At 39.1% G+C, this 21,037-nt stretch overlaps 1 protein-coding gene and 1 pseudogene across 1 annotated transcript; one reads left to right on the top strand and one right to left on the bottom strand.

Moving 5' to 3' along the window:
- Nucleotides 1-3,311: 3,311 nt before the first annotated feature.
- Nucleotides 3,312-9,057, bottom strand: LOC149116748 (uncharacterized). Its single transcript, XM_089280201.1, has 3 exons — nt 8,659-9,057; nt 4,083-5,091; nt 3,312-3,919 (listed from the first exon to the last, which is right to left on the bottom strand). The coding sequence occupies exons 1-3, from the start codon at nt 9,055-9,057 to the stop codon at nt 3,312-3,314; spliced, it is 2,016 nt and encodes a 671-aa protein (XP_089136327.1).
- An 8,994-nt stretch (nt 9,058-18,051) lies between these two features.
- On the top strand, nt 18,052-19,138 carry LOC149116747 (uncharacterized; annotated as a pseudogene).
- Nucleotides 19,139-21,037: the final 1,899 nt, after the last annotated feature.

The following is a 21,037-nucleotide window of genomic DNA, read 5'->3' as shown; positions in this document are numbered from 1 at the left end:
TATATATCTATAACAGCAGAAGCTTCTTAACAGATAGTAACAGATACATACATAACAATATGTAGAAGAAACAAACCAAACTTCATGTTCAGACCATTTGCTACATCATCCAGGCACGTAGCAGAGTATTATAACACGGACCTTTGACTCATTTTGGCAATTTAATATCAGTACATTTTGGACTGTTAGAATCTGATCTGCTTGATCTTTCAGAGAGAGAAAAACACACTCACCTTCGGATTTCCAGTGCCACATTTGCTTAGCAAGAGTGATATTTCTTCGTCTTTTCACCTGGCTCTAAGTTTCCTTTTGAGCTTTTCATAAAGGAAGACAAACGTTTCTTAAAACCCACTGCCGATTCGAACTTAATTTTATGATTTCTTGGGGTATGGTCAGCGACAAAGTAATTGTTGTATTAGCTGGTTGATTCTCAGAGTTCTAAACGTTTCTTCCCACCTTCTCGGCTGCTACAACAAAGGACGATGATTACAATCGTGAATGACATCGTTGTAGGCGACGTACTTCTTTGGTTACGTGGAAACTTTAACGATTCCTTCGGATCGATCGGGAAAGGTCACCATTTGTTTTTTCGTAAAGCGCGCCTGTGTCAACTGAGCGAAGGTGCCGCCATCCGGGCCGGCAGTGAAATGGAATGCGTAGAGCTTTGTAATTTTAATTTCTGCTGCGCATTCATTTTTTGTCAGCCAATGAAAAAATTCGAATTTTTTGGTGCGTCCAGAGTTACTCGTCAACGACATTTTAAGACGAGTAGCACTGGGGACGAGAATGCGTTCAGTTGCAAATCGCCGTCTGGTCTCTAAAGCGCATGCGCCACCTGTGCATGCGTTCAGCACATGGAATTTACAGAGGTTGTCGTCGAGAAAAGTTAGCACGGATTCCATGATTTCTAGGGCGATGAAATCACATACAAACGAACACACCGTTCAAGGTAGACCAACACTAAAGGACGTTAAGTGTTTTCGGAACGGGTCTGTCGCGTATTTGGTTTATTTCAATCGAAGCACATGGAACAGAATGCGCATAAGTGCGCATGCTCATAATGTCAACCGCTGGCTCAATACACTACAACTCCTCCCCCTTAAGCCAGCCTCGTACCCCAAAAGTTCAACACAACATGCTATTCTTAAAAATAAAGTCAGAGCCCTAGAAATGGGCAGTTCAATGTTCAAAGGTCCAGTCGGGCTGGGGGCTTCCTCTTTCTGGTAGGGTGTCTTCTAACAGGAACATGTTCAATCTGGCTCGGTGGGCTGCTAACTGAAGGTTTAGCCGCTGGATTGGATGGCTGAAAACCCGTTTCCCGTGGGACGGCTTCTGTCTGGTCAGGCGGCTCAGCTACTTGGTCACCATGGCACTCGACTGGGGGCGGGAACAGCAACGGCTGGATAACTGGTGTACGGTTGTCTGCAACAGGAACATTTGAATCTTTGATTTGGTCTGTGTGTCGACGCCAAACTAAGTTAGGCCCAATCTCCACTTCAATAGACAGGGGTCCTAGTTGTGCACGCACAATACCTGGTACCCACTTTGATTTTCCATTGTAATTTCGTGCTATTACTCTCTGGCCAATGGAAAAATGCCGCGTTACAGAACCACCCTTGGCGACAGACTGGTCTATCTGACGGTTGTTTATCTGGACGCTGAGATCTGGTTTTAAAAGGTCCAGCCGAGTGCGTAATCTTCTTCCCAAGAACAACTGGGATGGTGGCTCTCCAGTGGTTGAGTGGGGAGTGTTCCAATAAGCCAGCAAAAATCTTGCCAACTTAAGATTCGAGGATTTCACTTCAGTGTCGCTCTTCATCGCACTTTTGAAGCTCCCCACACCGCGTTCCGCCAGCCCGTTGGTGGCAGGGTGGTAACGTGCTGACGTGATGTGTTTGATTCCGTTTCTCTTAAGGAATTGCTGAAAGTCTTCTGATGTAAATTGCGACCCGTTATCGCTTATCAACTGGGCTGGTATTCCATATCTGGCAAATAATTTCTGAAGGACTTCAATGGTCTTCTCTGAGGTTGTACTAGTCATTCTCTCTATCTCTAGCCATCTTGAATGTGCATCCACTACCACCAAGAACATGCTGTTGAGGAACGGACCTGCAAAATTAATGTGAATTCGTTGCCAGGGGGACGAAGGCCACTCCCATGCGTGTACCGGTACTGTACTGGGCTCTCTCTGTGTTAGTTAGCAACCTGAGCAGGACTTTACCGTCAGTTCAATTTCCTTGTCGATTCCAGGCCACCAGATGTAACTTCGGACGAAGGGCTTCATCTTCACGACCCCCATATGTCCCTGATGCAGTTCCTCGAGAACTTGAGGGCGCAACTTTGGAGGTACTACGACTCTTATTCCCCACATCAGACAGCCTGATTGTAATGTGATGTCATGTTTGGGAACAAAATAGGGGTTGAGTGCAGGAGCAGTGTTGTGTGGCCAACCTTTACTGGTCATCTCATACACTTGAGCTAAAACAGGATCTCTCTGTGTTTCTCGTCTAACGTTATCCACTGTGACTGGCAGTGGATCAAACTGCATCAAATTAAATACACCCACAGGGTCGACAACTTCTTCATCTCTGGATTCCTTTACGACTGGAAGGCGGGAAAGACCATCGGCATTACTGTGAACTTTAGTGTTCTTGTATTCAATGGTGTAATCATAGCCCGCCAGGAACAAGGCATAACGTTGCAGTCGAGCTGCAGTGACCACAGGGATGCTTTTCTGCGGATGAAAGATTGACGTTAAGGGCTGATGATCTCTGTACAATGTGAAAGAGCAGCCAAATAAATACATATGGAACTTCTTTACCCTCCAGATTATTGACAAGGCTTCTTTGTCAATCTGTGCATACTTTTGCTCAGTTTTGGTGAGTGTCCTTGAAGCAAAAGCTATGGGTCGCTCGGTACCGTCGTGCATCACGTGAGATAGCACCGCTCCAATACCGACAGGGGATGCATCACAAGCAAGCCTTAGTAGTAGGCTGGATCATAATGCGTTAAAACTTGCTCTGACGTGATCATTTCTTTCACTTTGTGGAATGCTATCTCGTACTGTTCTGTCCATTTCCACTGGTGATTCTTCTCCAAAAGTTGTGTCAGGGGATGTACTACTGTCGATAGGTTAGGCAAGAACCTGTCATAGTAATTGATTGGCCCGAGAAAAGATCTCCCTTCAACTACATCGTTTGGACGTGGCGCATTCAATACTGCTTCTACTTTCTCTGCTGACTTGTGTAGGCCATCTTTGTCGATGTCATGTCCACAATAAGTTAACTTCTCACATTTTGCCTTCTTTGCTCTCAACCCATGAAGCTGAAGCCGTCTAGAACTTCTTCTAAGTTAGCCAGGTGTTCTGCATCATCCTTGCCAGTAATGATCATATCATCAAGGATACAGCTTGTATCAGATGTTCCTTCCAGCACTTGATCAATGGTGCGCTGCCAGATTGCAGGTGCTGATGTGATACCAAACACCATTCTGTTGTACTGAAACAGGCCCATGTGTGTGTTGATGGTGAGGTATTCCTTGGAATCTTCTTCCATATCTAGTTGGTGGTATGCCTGACGAAGGTCAATCTTTGAGAATTTCTGCCCACCACTAAGCTTTGCAAAGATAGCTTCAATGCGGGGTAAAGGATACTGCTCAGCTTGTTGTTCTGGGTTCACTGTGCCTTTGTAATCACCACAAATTCTGACAGACCCATCTTTCTTTGGGACAGGTACAATGGGCGTTGCCCAGTCGCTCCACTCAACTTTCGTGACAATACCTTCATTCTGAAGTCTTCTCAGTTCTTCTTCAACCTTGGGCCTCAAGGCGTAAGGTACGGCACGAGCTTTGCAGAAATGAGCTTGGTTATCTTCTTTGAGGGTTAGCCTTGCCTTAGCTGATTTGAATGTTCCCAGTTTATCTTCAAAAACATCAAGTATTTGTCTAGCATGGTCTGCAGACGCTCGTTAGCAATTGATGGGGTTTGTGAAGCTTTCAGTGATTTAATAGCATACCAATCCAGGCGTATCTTGTAGAGCCAATCCCTTCCCATCAACACAGGGCCCTTATTCTTAACCACATACAGATCCAACAGTAAAGGTTGCTGACCTTTGTACTCAACATTTGCCTTAAGCACTCCCAGTGGAACAATGCTTTCCCGGTGTAGGTTTTCAACATTAGTTCAGTTTTATGCAAGGGTTTGTCGTTAAATATCTCCTCGTACAAATCATGTGGAATGATCGACACAGCCGAGCCTGTGTCCAGTTCTATTTTCAACGGTTTCCCTTCTACTTTCAGATCTACCCAGATTACATTACTGCTCGGTTTCCTCACATTGTGTATCTTCATGCTTCCTAACACATCTCCAAATTCATCACTTTCACTGTACTGAACAATATGGACTTGAGTGTTTTGTGGTGTTTTGAGTGGTTGCTTTGGCTTACCTTGTCGTCTCGAGTTACAAACTCTGGAAATATGGCCCACCTTCCCACAATGATAACATGTCTGGTCCTTGAATCTGCAATTGTGTGATGCGTGCGAGTCTCCTCCGCATCGATAGCAACCCTTAGGCGTGAGGTTTGGCGGCGGCGGCGGCGGCGGCGGTGGCGGTGGTTTGCTGTTATCTGAGATCTTGTAAACTCGAGGTTCTGCGTGCAGCTCACTGTGCAATTCCGAAGCATCACGAACGGCAGTTTCCATCGCTACGGCCTTGGAATATTTCAGTTTTGCTTCTGAAAGCAAACGCCTTTGTATCTGCATATTTTGAAGGCCACAGACCAATTTATACCGTAAAGCTTCGTTAAGGTTCGCGCCAAAATTGTAGTGAGTCGCTAGTTTCTTAAGTTCTGCTACGTAGACCAACACGGTTTCTCCTTCTCGCTGATTTCGTTTGTAAAAACGAAAGCGTTCTGCTATTTCCAATGGTTTAGGACTTAAGTGTTGCTGAAGGGTCGTGACGATCTCTTGGAAGCTCTTCATGGCTGGTTTATCCGGTGAAAGAAGGTCCCTCAACAATGTGTACGTTTTGCTGCCGATCAAGCTTAACAAGGTTGGCACTTGGCGGTCCGCATCGATGTTGTTTGCTAAGAAAAACTGTTCTACACGTTCCGCATAAGTTTCCCATTACTTTTGTGTCTCATCAAAACTCTCTATCTTCCCGATAGCAGTCATATTTTCGACGTTTTCCTACGACTTCATCCTCGTCGCCACTGTCATGTATTTGGTTTATTAACCGCGCGGCCATGGGCCGAGCGCGGTTCATGGTTTACCCGTGGTTTTTTTTTTTGTAGATTTGTCGGCGACCAGACCCAAGCTTCCACTCGGCCAAATTTTGAGTCACGCAACCTGTGATGTTTACTCGCCAAAAGCTGTTGAAACATTAATAAATCTCATCTCCGATACTGACTTTCGCGGGAAAAAATTAAAAACCCAGCGCTGGTCAAAAATTATATTTTTTCACCAGAAATTTAGCTCGGAACATATACATATTTATATTCGTTTGAATCGTCGATCAAATGATCTTTTCCGGATATTTTTTCCTTCCTTTTCAACAAAAACCTCCGATTACAAAATCACGCCGAACCCACACGTTGCAAAAAAATCTCTTCAAAACCCTGACTTCGAAGTGATATATCACTTTAGCGTTAATAGCTACCACACATCGGCAGACAGTAGATCTATTCTTTAACAATCCAGCTTTATCGTGTTAAAATTTCAGCGAAATAGAACGAAACCAGAATTAATTAGAATTTTTTTGTGACCTCACTCCCCAGACTTGACCTAACAAAGGAAGCCACGGTCGCCCATAGCAACCGAAAAACACGAACATAACAAAGCCGACGTTTCGGACAAGAAACTCCAGAATTATCGCCTAAGAGCTTAAACTTGAATGGGAACACCTTTTTCGAACTTTTTTCAACTGATTTAGATGAAAGACTGGCCTCGGCGGGCTACAAAAAAGACCAAGAGAAAAAACAGAACAAGACAGCAGAACAAGCCGATAATATTTCATCGCGTGGCTTTCGGCACGAAAACGAAAATACAGCTTACTTCTGGATAAGTTCAGCTTTAGAAGCGAGTTACTGGTTCCAAATTACTTTCTGTATCCTTGCAAATGTCCTGACTTCCATCTCCGAAAGATTTTGCCCCCGTTTGACATTTCGTCGACACTAGCGGCTAAATACAGGAATGGCTATTCTCAATCTCATATTTTGCTAAAGAGAGAAGCAAAACGGGCTTATTATAGTTTGTCAATCGACTATAACTTTGTTTTGCTGTCCTGAGGTGGATCTCTTAAAGAAACAGAAGAAAGCCCAGTGTTCAGTTTAAGAAAAACGTGACGGCCAATCAGCGATGGGAGCTATTCCTGTACAGCGGTTAAATACAGGAATCGCTCCGAGTCTAAGTTATGTTTGAAACGAATGGAGACGATTCTGTCGCCTTATCCACGCAAACAATTCATTTCTCGCGATGTAAGTAGATGAATTTGCCTACCTTATTGCTTTTAGATTCTTTATGCACATGTCAACGATTATCACGATTTTGGCGCCAATGAACAGAACAAAAGAGCAACGCGAGCGGCTTAAAGCTAAAAATAAATACACGAAACGTTGGAGAGATCATGTGAGGTGAAAATTGTCATCTCGAGTCAAACATTAACTTGTTAACCAATTACTATTTTTATCATCCAATTACAGGTCGGAGCCATTCCTGTATTTAGCCGCTAGTTTCGTCGAGGGCGACCGGCATTACGGTGGCTTGCATACTAAATTAGCTAACTTGCCAAAATTCTCCCGAGAGGGAGATATGACGAAAAGAGCTGAAAAATGTCCTGTAATTGGCTAATGATGAGATCATCCCACTGTCCAAATTTGGTGAGAATCGAAAGTAACGCAGTTTTCTGTCACGTTTTCAATCTGTGGTCACTGGAGTGACCAAAATCGATACATCGGTCGGGATAGAGTTTTATTATTAAATTATATGACTTATGTGACTACTTTGCTAGCCCTTTACTCGTGGAAAACACCAATGAAATTTAATCATGACTGTTGAGAAAGAAAGTTGTTGTTAATAGTGTTATTATCGTGTCATTCATATCGTTCATGCCCATATATATCCCGAAAAAAGTTCTAGATTAAGACCATTACGTCATCGGAGATTTGTCAACGGCTACCACTGATGGTGCAATAACACACTTTGTGTTGATCAAGTGATGTGATGTCTACAGTAAGAAAAGAATCATCAATGACTGCTTTAGAATGTGCACTGCGTTCCGACGGTAGTGCTAAGCAAACAGTTAAATTTTAAAAGCGCGGTTATAAGATCTAACAGATCTTCTTGTTTCAATCGAAGCACATGGAAAAGAATGCGCATAAGTGCGCATGCTCATAATGTCAACCGCTGGCTCAATACACTACAGGGTCGCTGTAAGCCTTACGAGAGATCAATTTACGAGCGAACATTTTGAGTGAATCATGAATAATGTTATACCAAAGGAGTCATCAACCGGGGCTTTCAACTCTTCAACTTGATAAAAAGCATCTTCAGAGGGCGTCTTCGTATTTTTAGACGTGATCGTGAACCAAGCAGAATTCCAGCACGAGCTCAAGAACGTCTGAGCAACAAGAGCAGAAAGGTTAGAGAATTTGTTTACGAATTCATCTGTTCGAGTACATCTAAGTAAAATGCTCTGAGAAACTTCGTAAAGTATAATAAAGATAAAATCTCGAACTAAACGATATTTTCTCGTTATTTGCTTGTAACAGAGTTATGTGTCTTAACAAGAGTGAAACTCATGTAGCGAATTATTGTACATTTAAACTGAAAGAAACTAATGTATGTCACTGACCCCAGCGAAACAATTCTTGGTTTGCACTGTCACGCAATCCTGACGCAATAAAAAATTTATTCAAAAACCATTTAGTGGATAAAATCAAGAAATTGTGATGTTATAGGAGATTAATAAAGATGACACTCCTCGAATTTTTAGGTCTGTGCGTTTTCCCAAGCTCAGATATTCGTCGAAATATTTTGCACAAATTTACAGAGACCAGTATGGAACCGCCATGTTGGTGTACCTCCGCGGTACGCCTACATTGCGGCCGGAAAATATTGTAAACACCTGGAACTTACTGTGGCTATCTAGGCGACTGATTATCTGTACTGAACAAACAAGCATTTAGAGGAGCACTTTTCCTAATACTTTAACTTCTAAATGGGCTAAAAATCACGAGATAAGTATATGATTTCGACAAGCGCGTTCGTAGGTCTATGTCACGCATCGCCATAACAATGAAATTCAAAATGTCTCGCTTGCTTGAGAAACGCAAATAACAACGACAAAGGCTAAGGAAAATAGACTGAAACGGTTATAGGTTAATATAAAGACCTTGACTCATATCACACCCTAAAGACTTGCAAACGAGTAATAAGCTATTAATCGATTCCAAAAAATGCAATCAAAAGCAGAATAGCTTAAGCACAACAATTCGACTGAATTTCGTACAACTTCAAATGCAGAACATTTAGCTCAATTGCAATATAGCTATTGCTTCTCAGTATAACGACTGCCTGGGTACACGCAGCAAAGCGTCTTGTTTTATTAAGATATGCCTTATTCTTTTGTGGTGTCATTTCAGGTTGATTCAAGCGCATTCCTACCTCATCATAATTTGCAACACCAATATCGTCTAGCGTCTTGTTAGCCATGCCTTCATCAGCTATCTCATAATCAGGTACTTCATCCTTATCGTATTCTGGAGGCATTTTTTGTGGTTCTTGAGGCAAATATTGAGGATCAAAATAAATCTCTTTTTTTCCCTCCAAAACATCTTTCAATGATTCTTCATAAGTTGGCGGTTTTGGTACTATTTGTTTGGTGTTTTCTGGTAAAACAGGTTGATCAAATAAATCACCCAGATTCATACCTTCAACCTCATCATCAATATCAATACCATAATCTGGTACACCTTCCTTCTTCTCTGTCCTTCTTCTCATTGGTGGTATTTTTAAATTAATAGCCACAACATCATCCAATTTAGTTGTTATCGGTTTGAACATCTTCTTGAATGATTCATGACTTGTCTGTTTATCAATATCACTTTGTAATATTGTATTGTGAACATAATCGATTTTGTTACCCAGTTCAGATTTCTTTTTCGCAAGTTCTTTCTACTTTAGTAAACTCATTATAATATAACATTGGATAAAACACCGTGCACTACTAAAATTATATTCCAATATAATATGAAAATAGCAAATATGATGTCAAAGAGGATGTTGGTAATTATAAACAATTGTACCAATTTATGCCTGATCGTTGCTTCAGAATGTTAATATGCGGCCCATCAGGCTCAGAAAAGACGAATTCATTGCCTCATATGGTAACGAATTTACTGTGTTTCGATAAATGTTATTTGTACGCGAAAAATCTGGAACAATCGAAGCATGAATATCTAATGAAGACTTTCAAACCAATTATTAAAGAAGTTGGTTACGATATATTAGAAGTGAGTAATGTTGAAATAAAACCAGTTTCAGAAATGAATAATGTTAATCAAAAGCTAGTCATATTTGATGACTTTGTTTGTGAAAAGAACCAAGCACCATTAATCGATTATTTCATACGAGGAAGACACGAGAATTGCAGTGTGATATATCTAAGTCAGAGCTACTATAAAACACCAAAGGATATTAGACTGAATTGCTCTCATTTTTGTATCTATGAGTTTCCATCAGCAAATGAAAAATCACTCTTATGTCGCGAAAACAAGTTGAAAAAAACTTGTATGAGCAAGCTACTAATGATCCATACATCTTCCTGTATATAGATAAACCACGAAAATTTACCGCCAAAAATTTCAACGAGAAATTGTGATTTATAATATAACTCAATTGTATATGTCTTATTCAAATGGAATATTAGGCTGGTCACGTGAAGTTGCCTCATCTGAAGCAGTAGTGGTGAAGGGTGAGAAAGGAGACCCTGGAATAGGTTTTAAACTAACTTCTGACGGCAATTATGATTTGAAAAATAAGAAAGTGTACAACTTGGACACTCCAGATGATCATAAAGTGGATGATGATTATAGTACAAGAGTCACAGATCTCAAGAGTGCCGTCAACAAAGAGTATCTGAACGATACATTTATGAAGAGAGATGAAAATGGTAATTATTTTGATTTGAAAGGAACAGTTATCAAAAATTCAGAACCGTATTATGATGGACTATACGATGATAATGATCTTGTTCCCAAAAAATATGTTGACACAGAAAATGCTACACAAAATATTGCTATTGCAGATAAAACCAGCAAGGTTTATGTTGATGCAGAAAATGCTTCATTAGATGCTCTTATTGCAAATAAAACTACTAAGTCTTATGTTGACAACGCTGATTCTGAATTATCGAATAAAGTGGAACAAGTGGATAATAAAAAATGGAATATTAATGGTAGAACTTCCATGAATGTGGATTTAGATCTGGGGAATAATAAATTGGTCAATTTAGCAGGACCAATACAAAACAATGATGGAGCAACCAAAGAATATGTCGATGTTGAAATATCAAAAGTTGGTGGATCAAATAATTCATTACCGCTTGATGGTTCGAAATCAATGACTGGTGATTTAGACATGAACAATAATAAAATCATCAATCTTCTCGTTGATGAAAATGATGATGGTTCTGCCGTAAAGGTTGAATTTGTCAATAAAAAAATTAACGAGTCACACATCACTAATTCTAACAGCAAAAAGGACGTTTTTCGATATTTGATGGAAGATGTCAATGAATCCTTGAGTGAAAATAATATCATTGTTGATGGAATACAAGATTATGCCGCTTCACCGCATGATATCAACAAGAAGGTTTACGTTTTTAGAATGGGAAAAGGATCACAAAATGAGTATTCATCCCGACTTGGATTCAATGTTTTTGTGCTTCCACAAGGAGAGTACACATTAGCAACTGAATTTATTCCTCCAATTATGGATCAAGTGTCAGTTTCTGTTGTTTCAACACAATTGAATATAGGCCAACAATCAACCAAATTATTTTCAACATATAGCAGATCTATTGTTTATCTGCATAAATATTCCTCAACTGCTCCACAAAGGATATTCATTGATTTGAGATGCCAAGGAGTTGTAGACAGTCCAGCACAGGGTCGTAGCCATTTGGTTATTTATGGAATTGAAGGAAGACAGAATGATGTCAATTCAGATGTTTATGATGAGATACATACGATACAAGGTGATAAAATGACGTTTCTTGTTAAAGTGGAATTTCCGAATACAGTTGATTTTGATGATGATGTTAATTTTTTGAAAGCAACCAACTTCAATGAAAACATCGATATGAAAAATCATCAGATTAAAAATCTTCAAGATGGGGTCGAAAATAATGATACTGTGAATATCAAACAGTTGAACGAGCTTGAAGATAGTCTTGTAAAATTTTTCAGAAGAGAAATGCAAACCAAAATCGATCGCTTGAACCAAAAAATATTGGACCTCGAAAAACAAGTAAGCCGAGTGGCATTACATGATCAGGTGTTCAAAAAATTATTTGAATTTTATGCTGATTTATTAGATCCGGATGAGTTCGTTAGGAGTGGTCCTAATGTGACTGCGTTGAACGATTTGAATTTAGTTACCAAAGATGGTTCACCAAGTAGCAAACCGTTTTCTGATTTTAGCATGACTTATGGTTCTGATAATTTCTACGGTGAAATGTATGTCGATCTTGATTTGACTGAAGATTCTACGATTTTTGCTGTCGTTAAAATAGATTTCAATATTAATAGTCCGAAATATATGGATATTTATATAAGAGCAAAAAGAGGATTTAAGATATATTACGGTTTCAAAAAGGCGAACAACACCATTCCATATCTTGAGATAGATTTCAAAGGAACATTTAAATATCTGATGCTAACTGGAGATAATGCTAAATATGTGAACAAGTAGATCATGATTTGGAGTACCAAAGTGGGAAACAAATTAAGCACAACTATTGCTGGAATTGATCCGAAAGAAACTACAGAGTCACAAACCCAAAGCCAAGAAATAGAAAACATTCACTTCTTTTCAATTAAATCTGCTTATCTCCTCAGATTGGGTTTTACAACTAACTCTTATCCGATTGGTGGAGATGCATTTAATGCTGTGGTATCGGCGGAAAAAAAGTTAGGAACATATTTCGGATTAAATTAAACAATCTAAACTATATACATGAAAGAGTCAAAGACTACTTTCAATTTCAATCGTGTCGATAATAATTTAAGCGAAGCTGAGATATCAGAGTTGAAAGCATTGTACAAATACTATCGTAAAAAATACTGGCTGTTTAAAGAAGGCGTACAAATATTTTAAAAAAATGGACCTGGCATATAAAATCGGATCTGTTGGGCTAATAGCAACAGGGACAATAGTGGGAGCCGCAACCCTAAATCCCATTGTTCTTGGGACAATATCAGGTGCTGGTCTTATTCTGAGCGCATTCACTGAGGCTAAAAGTTATAAGAGAAAGATTGAGATGTGTAAATTCGCATACACATCATAAAAAAATATTGAAGACATAAAGTCATTCCTGAGAGGATTAGAATTCGATGATGAACGATTTCTAGACTACATCAAAGTTGTCGATGAAATTATAATAGATATGTGTCCATTATACGACAAGTTTGAGGATGAATACAATAAATTGTTCACAACGAAACAAGATTAATTAACCGCGCGGCCATGGGCCGAGCGCGGTTCTAGGTTTACCCGTGGTTTATTATTTTTTTAACCGCGCGGCCATGGGCCGAGCGCGGTTCATAATCTACCCGTGGTTTATTTTTTTTTTTTTGTCGGTGACCAGACGCAGACCTCCGCTCGGCCAAATTTCGAGTCACGCAACGTGTGGTGTTTGTTCGCCAAAAGCTCTTGAAACATTAATACGCGGACAATTTTACGGATATTGTTTTCCTTGTTGTGGGTAAAATATATTTTCTTTTGGTTTTATCGAAGCGTTGGATTCAAATCGAATAATAAACACATTGCTTTCACTTTCCCTAGGTGACAAATAAGATGGTGTTTACTTTAAGGTTATTTCGGCAGAAGCGACGGTCATCAATTTATTTGAAGTTTTGCTAGTATTTCTTGTGGTTTTAGGCAAATGAAGTAACTTCTTTGGCTGTTTCATCGCAACGAGTTCATAGATCGGAAGGAAAATTAAATATTTGCAAGTCAAGCAAAGAACATGTCAGAACGTGCAAGGATTACGTCATTGGCAGGGAAATAACCACCGTACTAAAGATAACCGTGAATAACGTAATTCTTGAATTATGTGACTCGTGTGACCACTTTGCTAGCCTTTACTCATTGAAAAACCAATTAAATTTAATCCCGACTTTTAATAGCGTTATTATTGTTGCGTTCGTATCGTTCATGCCCATACATATCCCGAAGAAAGTTCCAGATTAAGAACACTACGTCATCGGAGATTTCACAATGGCTAGGAGTACGATTGATGGTGCAATAATACAGTTTGTGTTAATCAAGTGATGTGGTGTCTACAGTAATCAATGAATCATCAAGGACTGCTTTGGAATGTGCACTGCATTGCCACTGTAGTGCTAAGAACACAGTTAAAATTTAAAAGCGCGGTTATAAGATCTAACAGATCTTCTTGTTTTTTTTTGTCGGTGACCAGACGCAGACCTCGGCTCGGCCAAACTTTCAGTCACGCAACGTGTGATGTTTTTCCGCCAGAAGCTGTTAAAACATAAATACACGGACAATTTTACGGATATTGTTTTCTTTTTTGTGGGTAAAATATATTTTCTTTTCGTTTTATCAAAGCGTTGGATTTAAAGGGAATAATAAATACGCTGAAAAAAGGTATTACGTCAGCCATGGAATGCGTTGACGTTGCAGCTTTCACTTTCGCTACGTGACAAATAAGATCGTGTTTACTTTGCAAGTTTATTTCGGCAGAAGCGACGGTCATTAATTTATTTGCAATTTTTCGAGTATTTCTTGTGGTTTTAGGCAAATGAAGTAAATCCTTTGACTGTTTCATCGCAGCCAGTTCATAGATCGGAAGGAAAATTAAATATTTGCAAGCCAAGCAAAGAACGTGTCAGAACGTGCAAAGATTACGTCATTGATAGGGAAATAACCACCGTACTAAAGATAGCCGTAGATAACGCAATTCTTGAATTATGTGACTTGTGTGACTTCTTTGCTAACCCTTAACTCAAGGGAAAAAAACAATTAAATTTAATCGTGACTTTAAGGAAAGAAAGCGGTTTGTAATAGTGTTCGTATCTTCATGCCCATACATATCCCGAAGAAAGTTCCAGATTATAAGACTATTACGTCATCGGAGATGTCACAACGGCTACGACTGATGGTGCGATAATAGAGTTTGTGTTGATCAAGTGCTGTGATGTGTACAGTAATCAATGAATCATCAAAGATTGCTTTGGAATATGCACTGCGTTGCGACTGTAGTACTAAGAAAACAGTTAAATTTTAAAAGCGCGGTTATAAGATCTAACAGATCTTCTTGTTTTTTTTTTTTTGTCGGTGACCAGACGCAGACCTCCGCTCGGCCAAAGTTTGAGTCACGCAACGTGTGATGTTTTCGCGGCAGAAGCTGTTAAAACATAAATAGACGGACAATTTTACGGATATTGTTTTCTTTTTTGTGGAAAAAATATATTTTCTTTTCGTTTTACCAAAGCGTTGGATTCAAAGGGAATAATAAACACGCTAAAAAAGGTATTACGTCAGCCATGGAATGCGTTGACGTTGCAGCTTTCACTTTCGCTAGGTGACAAATAAGATCGTGTTTATTTTGCAAGTTTATTTCGCCGGAAGCGACGTTCATTAATTTATTTGTAATTTTGCGAGTATTTCTTGTGGTTTTAGGCAAATGAAGTAAATTCTTTGGCTGTTTCATCGCAGCGAGTTCATAGATCGGAAGGAAAATTAAACATTTGCAAGCCAAGCAACGAACTTGTCAGAACGTGCAAGGATTACGTCATTGGTAGGGAAATAACCACCGTACTAAAGATAGCCGTGGATAACGCAATTCTTCAATTATGTGACTTGTGTGACTTCTTTGCTAGCCCTTTACTCAAGGGAAAAAACAATTTAATTTAATCGTGACTTTTAAGAAAGAAAGCTGTTGTTAATAGTGTTCGTATCTTCATGCCCATATGTATCCCGAAGACAGTTCCAGATTAAGACTATTACGTCATCGGAGATTTCACACCGGTTACGACTGATGGTGCAATAATACAGTTTGTGTTGATCAAGTAATGTGGTGTCTACAGTAATCAATGAATCATCAAGGGTTGCTTTGGAATGTACACTGCGTTGCGACTGTAGTGCTAAGAAAACAGTTAAATTTTAAAAGCGCGGTTATAAGATCTAACAGATCTTCTTGTTATTTTATTTCAATAATATTCAAACATTAACAACGTCTTTTTGGTCCTCGTCACTTTTATTTCATCAGTCGGTAAATCCAAGAATTCGAACATTTTTTTCAGAGTAAAATTCATGTTGATCATTCGTTTACGATCACCATTAATTTGTGGCAGTATCCTGTTTATTTTTCGGAAGACATTCAATATGGCTGGACGCGTAACCACGATGTCCGTTAATTTTGGCCTTCTGCTCTGCCGGTTTCTTATCTTAAACGGCATAAAACGAGATAAAACACTACTGAAGCCACTAAGCAATAGTAGCAACCTATATTTCGCTTCTCAAGAAGCTTGTAGAGTTGATATTCATTCTTTTCACTCTCTGGCACGACGACCGGCAAAACACCAAGCTGTCGGAGCTTTCCAGAAAGGCTTTATTACGTGCAAGCTTCTACTTCATGCCTCTCTAGCCTTGGCTCTAATAGCACTCGCCGGAGATGTTGAACTCAACCCTGGATATAGGAGTTTGGAGGATGTTGGGAGTTCGCGAGGACTTAGGATTGCTCATCTAAATATTCGAAGCCTGAGGAACAAATCAGACTCGCTACGCCTGGAGGGTTTGGATAACAGAACGATCGATATTCTTACACTCAGTGAAACTTGGCTAGATGACTGCTATGAAGATTCTCATGTTACTATTCCAGGATACGATTGCATTCGCCTGGATAGGTCTGGAGCCAAGGAAGGATATGGTGGAGTAGCTATCTATGTAAAGGAAGGCTTGTCGTTTCGTGTTAGGAATGATCTTTACTCAGCCGCTAATGAATGCCTATGGATTGAGCTAACGCGCACTAAATGTCGGCCAGTATTGATTTGTTGTGCATATAGAGCTCCCGTTTTTGGCTTTGCGAACTTTATTTCAAACTTGGAGATATCTATGGCGAAAATTAACCTGGATAAATGTGACTTCGTGCTTCTTGGCGACCTTAATGCAAATATGCTGCCATATTCAAGAAAGAAAGAAAAGGCTACCCGAGTGACGGAAGCCTCTCAAACTTTGCTTGACGTAATTTTAGTGAACAATGACCACCGCATCACTGACTCCGGTGTTGTTCCTGTTTCGCTGAGTGATCACTACCTAGTCTATTGTGTTTTAAAAGCAGGTGTAATTAAGGCAACACCAAAAACAATTGAATACCGCTCTTATAAGAACTTTGATGTGAACACCTTACTAGAGGACTTGAATAGCGTTCCATGGCACGTTATTGAAAACGAGGAAGACATCGACGACGCCGTGTTTATTTGGAATCAATTGTTCTCTAAAATAGCTGACCTACATGCGCCTGTAAAAAGGCGAAGAATACGAGGTGTTCCGTTGCCGTGGTTGAATGATAAAATCAGCGAGGCAATGAAGGATCGTGATTTTCACCATCGTAAAGCCGTGAAAACCAATTCTGTTTTTCACTGGGCTTGCTATAGGAAGCTAAGAAATAGGGTCAATCGCGAAGTCAAGGCAGCAAAATCCAGGTATTATTGTGACTTGATTCTAGAGGCAAAAGGGGATTCAGGGAAGATCTGGCAGGCGATGAATGAGGTGTCTTCGCGTAAGACAAAATCCTCGAGCCCACAATGTATCGTGGTTGATGGTGTTGAACACACCACTCCCGCCTCTCTTGCATCCGTGCTCAACTGTTATTTCGCATCCATTGGCAGAAGTCTTGCAAATAAAATATCAGCTGCTGCTATGTTCCCAGTCAGATCGGCCACGAAATTACAGTCTTTCTCGCTCTACGAAGTTGATGAGGAAACAGTACTCAAGCATCTGCTTTCTCTAAAGACAAATAAAGCTATTGGCTTGGACAACATCAGTGCGAGACTTTTAAAGTGTGGTGCGCGTGCTATTTGTCCCTCGATCACCAAGTTACTGAATCTCTCTATTCGCACTGGCAATTTTCCTGAAATATGGAAACGCTCGAAAGTGGCTGCACTTTTCAAAACTGGAGATAGGACAAATGCGTCAAATTATCGCCCAATTTCTATTCTGCCAACAGTGAGTAAAATACTTGAAAAAGTTGTCCATTCTCAATTCTATGACTTTCTAAATTCAAATAACCTCATTTCAAGCGAACAATTTGGCTCCCGTCCCAAGCTGTCTACAACTTCAGCTCTCACCAGTTTTGCAGATGAGGTCCTATTGCATATGGAGAGTGGAGATCTGTGTGGTGCAGTGTTCTTAGATTTGACCAAGGCATTCGATACCGTTGACCATAACATCTTGCTGTCTAAGTTGTCAGCTATCGGCGTCTCGCCCAGTACCCTACAGTGGTTCAAGTCTTACCTGAGTCATCGTAAACAGCGGACTGCCTGTGGTGATGTTGTGTCTGACCCTCTCCTGATGACCTTTGGGGTGCCACAGGGGAGTATTCTGGGACCGCTTCTCTTCTTGGTTTATATTAATGATCTTCCTCTGGCTATAAAGAATTGCAAGGTGACTTTGTATGCTGATGACACGGTCCTATACTACTTTGCTAAGGAGCCACACCTGTTAGAAGAGGCACTGGATGATGATCTCTTGAAAGTTGCTCAGTGGCTACATGGGAATCAGCTAACTTTGAATCTCACTAAGACAAAATCCATGATTATAGGCAGTAATAGGAAACTTGCTGGTATTTCCTCTTTCTCATTATCTATTTTTGACACCGATATAAATTCTGTAACTAGTTTTAAATATTTGGGAGTTATATTGTCCTCAACTTTTACATGGTCCGACCATGTTGAGTATATTTCATCTAAGGTTAATAAGAACCTTGGTCTTTTACGTAGGATTAAGTATTATTTACCTTGTAATGCCCGGTTACTTTTTTATAACAGTTTAGTGCTACCTATTTTTGATTATGCTGATTTAGTCTGGGGTGACAAGGACAATGCCTCACTAATGAAAGAATTGCAAATTCTGCAAAACAAAGCAGCTAAGTTGATATTAGATCACTTCAATCCTCATCCATTGATGCATTAACAGTCTTGAGATGGCTGAATCTCGAAGAACGTAGGAAATGTCATCGATGTATATATGCATACAAGTGTACTAATGGCCAACTTAATCAATCCTTGGACATTACAAGAAAGAGTGATATGCACTCCTACAATACTCGCAATAAAGATAATATAAAGCTCCCCAAAATCCAATACAATTGGGGAAAACAACGTTCACGGTGTCACTGTTTCAAAGACTTCAATGAGTTAGAGAGAACTGTAAGAAACTCAGCAAGTTTGCCAATTTTTAAGAAGTGTCTTTTTTCTGCTTTTTATAATTTCTTTTTTTTCTTTTTTTTTTTAATCTCTGTAGTGTATATGTTGTAAATATTTATTTATTTCGGTTTTAGCTCTAATTTATAGATTTTAATTGTATCATTATATAGTATATATCTAGTATTAGGACCTCTATGTAAACCACTTTTAGTGATGGAGCTTCCTAATAAAAGATTGTTACTACTACTTCTATTACAATTTTGTACTGATATTTGCCATCCATTTTTACTAGAAAGATCGTTTAAGACATTATCCAGATGATGTTTTCTTTGGTAAACCGATCTTTTTATAAAGCGATATTTATTTTCATAAAAATCAATGTATTCTGACGCTGTACCATAACTGTGAACTGAACCACAATTACGACACACATTCATGCCTTTGTTATTGATAATGTCTTGTTTTTCGGAACATGAATCTATTTTAATCGTAGGTTGCTGTAATTCTTCATCACAAAATGGACAATCAATGTAATCCATTTTGATCATTTCTTCGGTGATGATATTTCCACAATCAAACTTATTTGCTTCACTCAATTCCATCATCAATAACATATATTGTTTTAGTCCCAATCAGTTTCTTCGTAGTCTGATGGTAACCATTCTTCACCCGAAGATTGAGAATCCCAGGTTGAACTCTGACTTGATAGACTTGATTGACTTAGACTTTGGTTTGATTGATTCGATTGACTCGATTGACTTATACTTTGGCTCGATTGGCTTTTACTTTGGCTTGATTGACTTGTTTCCCATGATTGACTCATTAATAGAATAGATAAAATTATGTGCCAATATTGTATGAACAAGTATGAAGTATACTCATTTTCGAATAAAAGGTTCTATTTTGTTTTCAAAAAAGAATCACTTTGGAAGAAACGGAAGCGATTATTATGCAGATAAAATATATGGAAGTTATACGTTGGTTTTGTCCATACTGTTTAGAATATTATTTGTTGGCGTATATAGTCAAGCATAAACTAACAATGAAGGATCGAACGAATAAAGCAGAGTTTCAGAAGAGATATGATGAAAGGTCAACTACTGTCTAATAATAGAGTGCGTGGGTTTCAACAACTGTCTGATGCATCGGACAAATTTTGACTGGTCGACTTTGATGACTCATTTCCTAGGGAAAGTCGCACGGATGTATGAAGTGTCACGTAATGGTTCGCGAACCATGTTTTTAGTGTACACGGGATGACGCCACAAAAATTATCTACACCGATAATGATGAAATATAATCCACCATGGTACTGTACTGTTTGTTTGGACAGTAAAAATTATAAGATGACTGGTAAGTACAAACTCCTTAGCACTAGACTGCACCAAAGAAATTTGAATATGACCAAGGATTTTCTCAAATTGGAGAATGAATTAATTGATGAGCCAAAAACTTCAGCCGAAGTTACTGCTGATTTATTCGAATCAATCGGTGACCATAAGCATAAGAATTAATACCGTCATCATGAAGATATCTTTTATCGTTAAAACATGATAGTGATACTTTATTTATCTCATAACTACCTAGTTGATGGCAATTAGATCTGAATGTCTTCATCTTATGGTACATTTGTGTGCCATTGAAGAGAGCATTTTTGTAATCAGCGTGATTGATACTCTTTTTGATCACAATTTTCTTGATTCCCTTCGCAGTCTTACCGTTTTCTCCATTTTCTTTAATGTAGAGCACATTTTACTTCTAAGACCAACAAATTCCGTTATTATTTGACCGGCAGCCTCATCCTCGAACTTGTCAATTACTTTTTTATTAGTCTTGTCACAGAATTTAGTATCTTCTGGATAATCACTGTTATCAAACTTATCTTTATTCTTCCAAAAATCCTTGTACGCATCTTTTGTTCGAATTTCATAGGTCAAACTATCAGTGTCAGTGAATAATAACTTGGCTTTTGATTTATATTTTTGTTTTATGTAGTTATAATGGAAGTCGTACATAAGTGTCTTACTCAAGTCCAAAATACACATACCCACATAAGCTAGTCTATTCAAGATCAGTGTTTCTTTGATTTTATGCACGGCAACCAGATTTTTGTTGAAACTGTTCGGTGACACATAAGTAGGCTTACTTGCAAGCTTAGTATGTTGTTTCTCATCAGTGACAAGTCTAACATCAACACGTTTTCGTACATTTTCCATTGTTTTACCAAATACCGAGTTATTCATCAGTTTGAGGAAGTCTTTTTCAAATGAATTCTTAGCGTTAGTTCGTTTCTGTGTGTTGAAATCAATAAAGCTCTTCAACCAAGGAGATTGATTGAATTTTAATACACGATGAATTTTGGTTAATTTTAA

This window comes from Orbicella faveolata, unplaced genomic scaffold (genome assembly GCF_042242905.1).
Source record: "Orbicella faveolata isolate gen_17 unplaced genomic scaffold, um_ofav_v1 contig_12, whole genome shotgun sequence".
NCBI lineage: Eukaryota > Metazoa > Cnidaria > Anthozoa > Scleractinia > Merulinidae > Orbicella > Orbicella faveolata.
This window is presented reverse-complemented; position numbering and strand designations above follow the sequence as displayed.

Bases quoted from the DNA above. Each gene is read 5' to 3' on its own strand.
- LOC149116748 (XM_089280201.1), bottom strand. From the start codon at position 9,057: ATGTTCAAACCGATAACAACTAAATTGGATGATGTTGTGGCTATTAAT. The intron at 5,092-8,658 runs GTAGGAATGCGC...CGTGTAGAACAG, and splicing joins GTGTTGCAAATTATGATGAG to TTTTTCTTAGCAAACAACAT. The intron at 3,920-4,082 runs GTATGTGGTTAA...ATGTTTTTGAAG, and splicing joins CAACCTTTACTGTTGGATCT to ATAAACTGGGAACATTCAAA.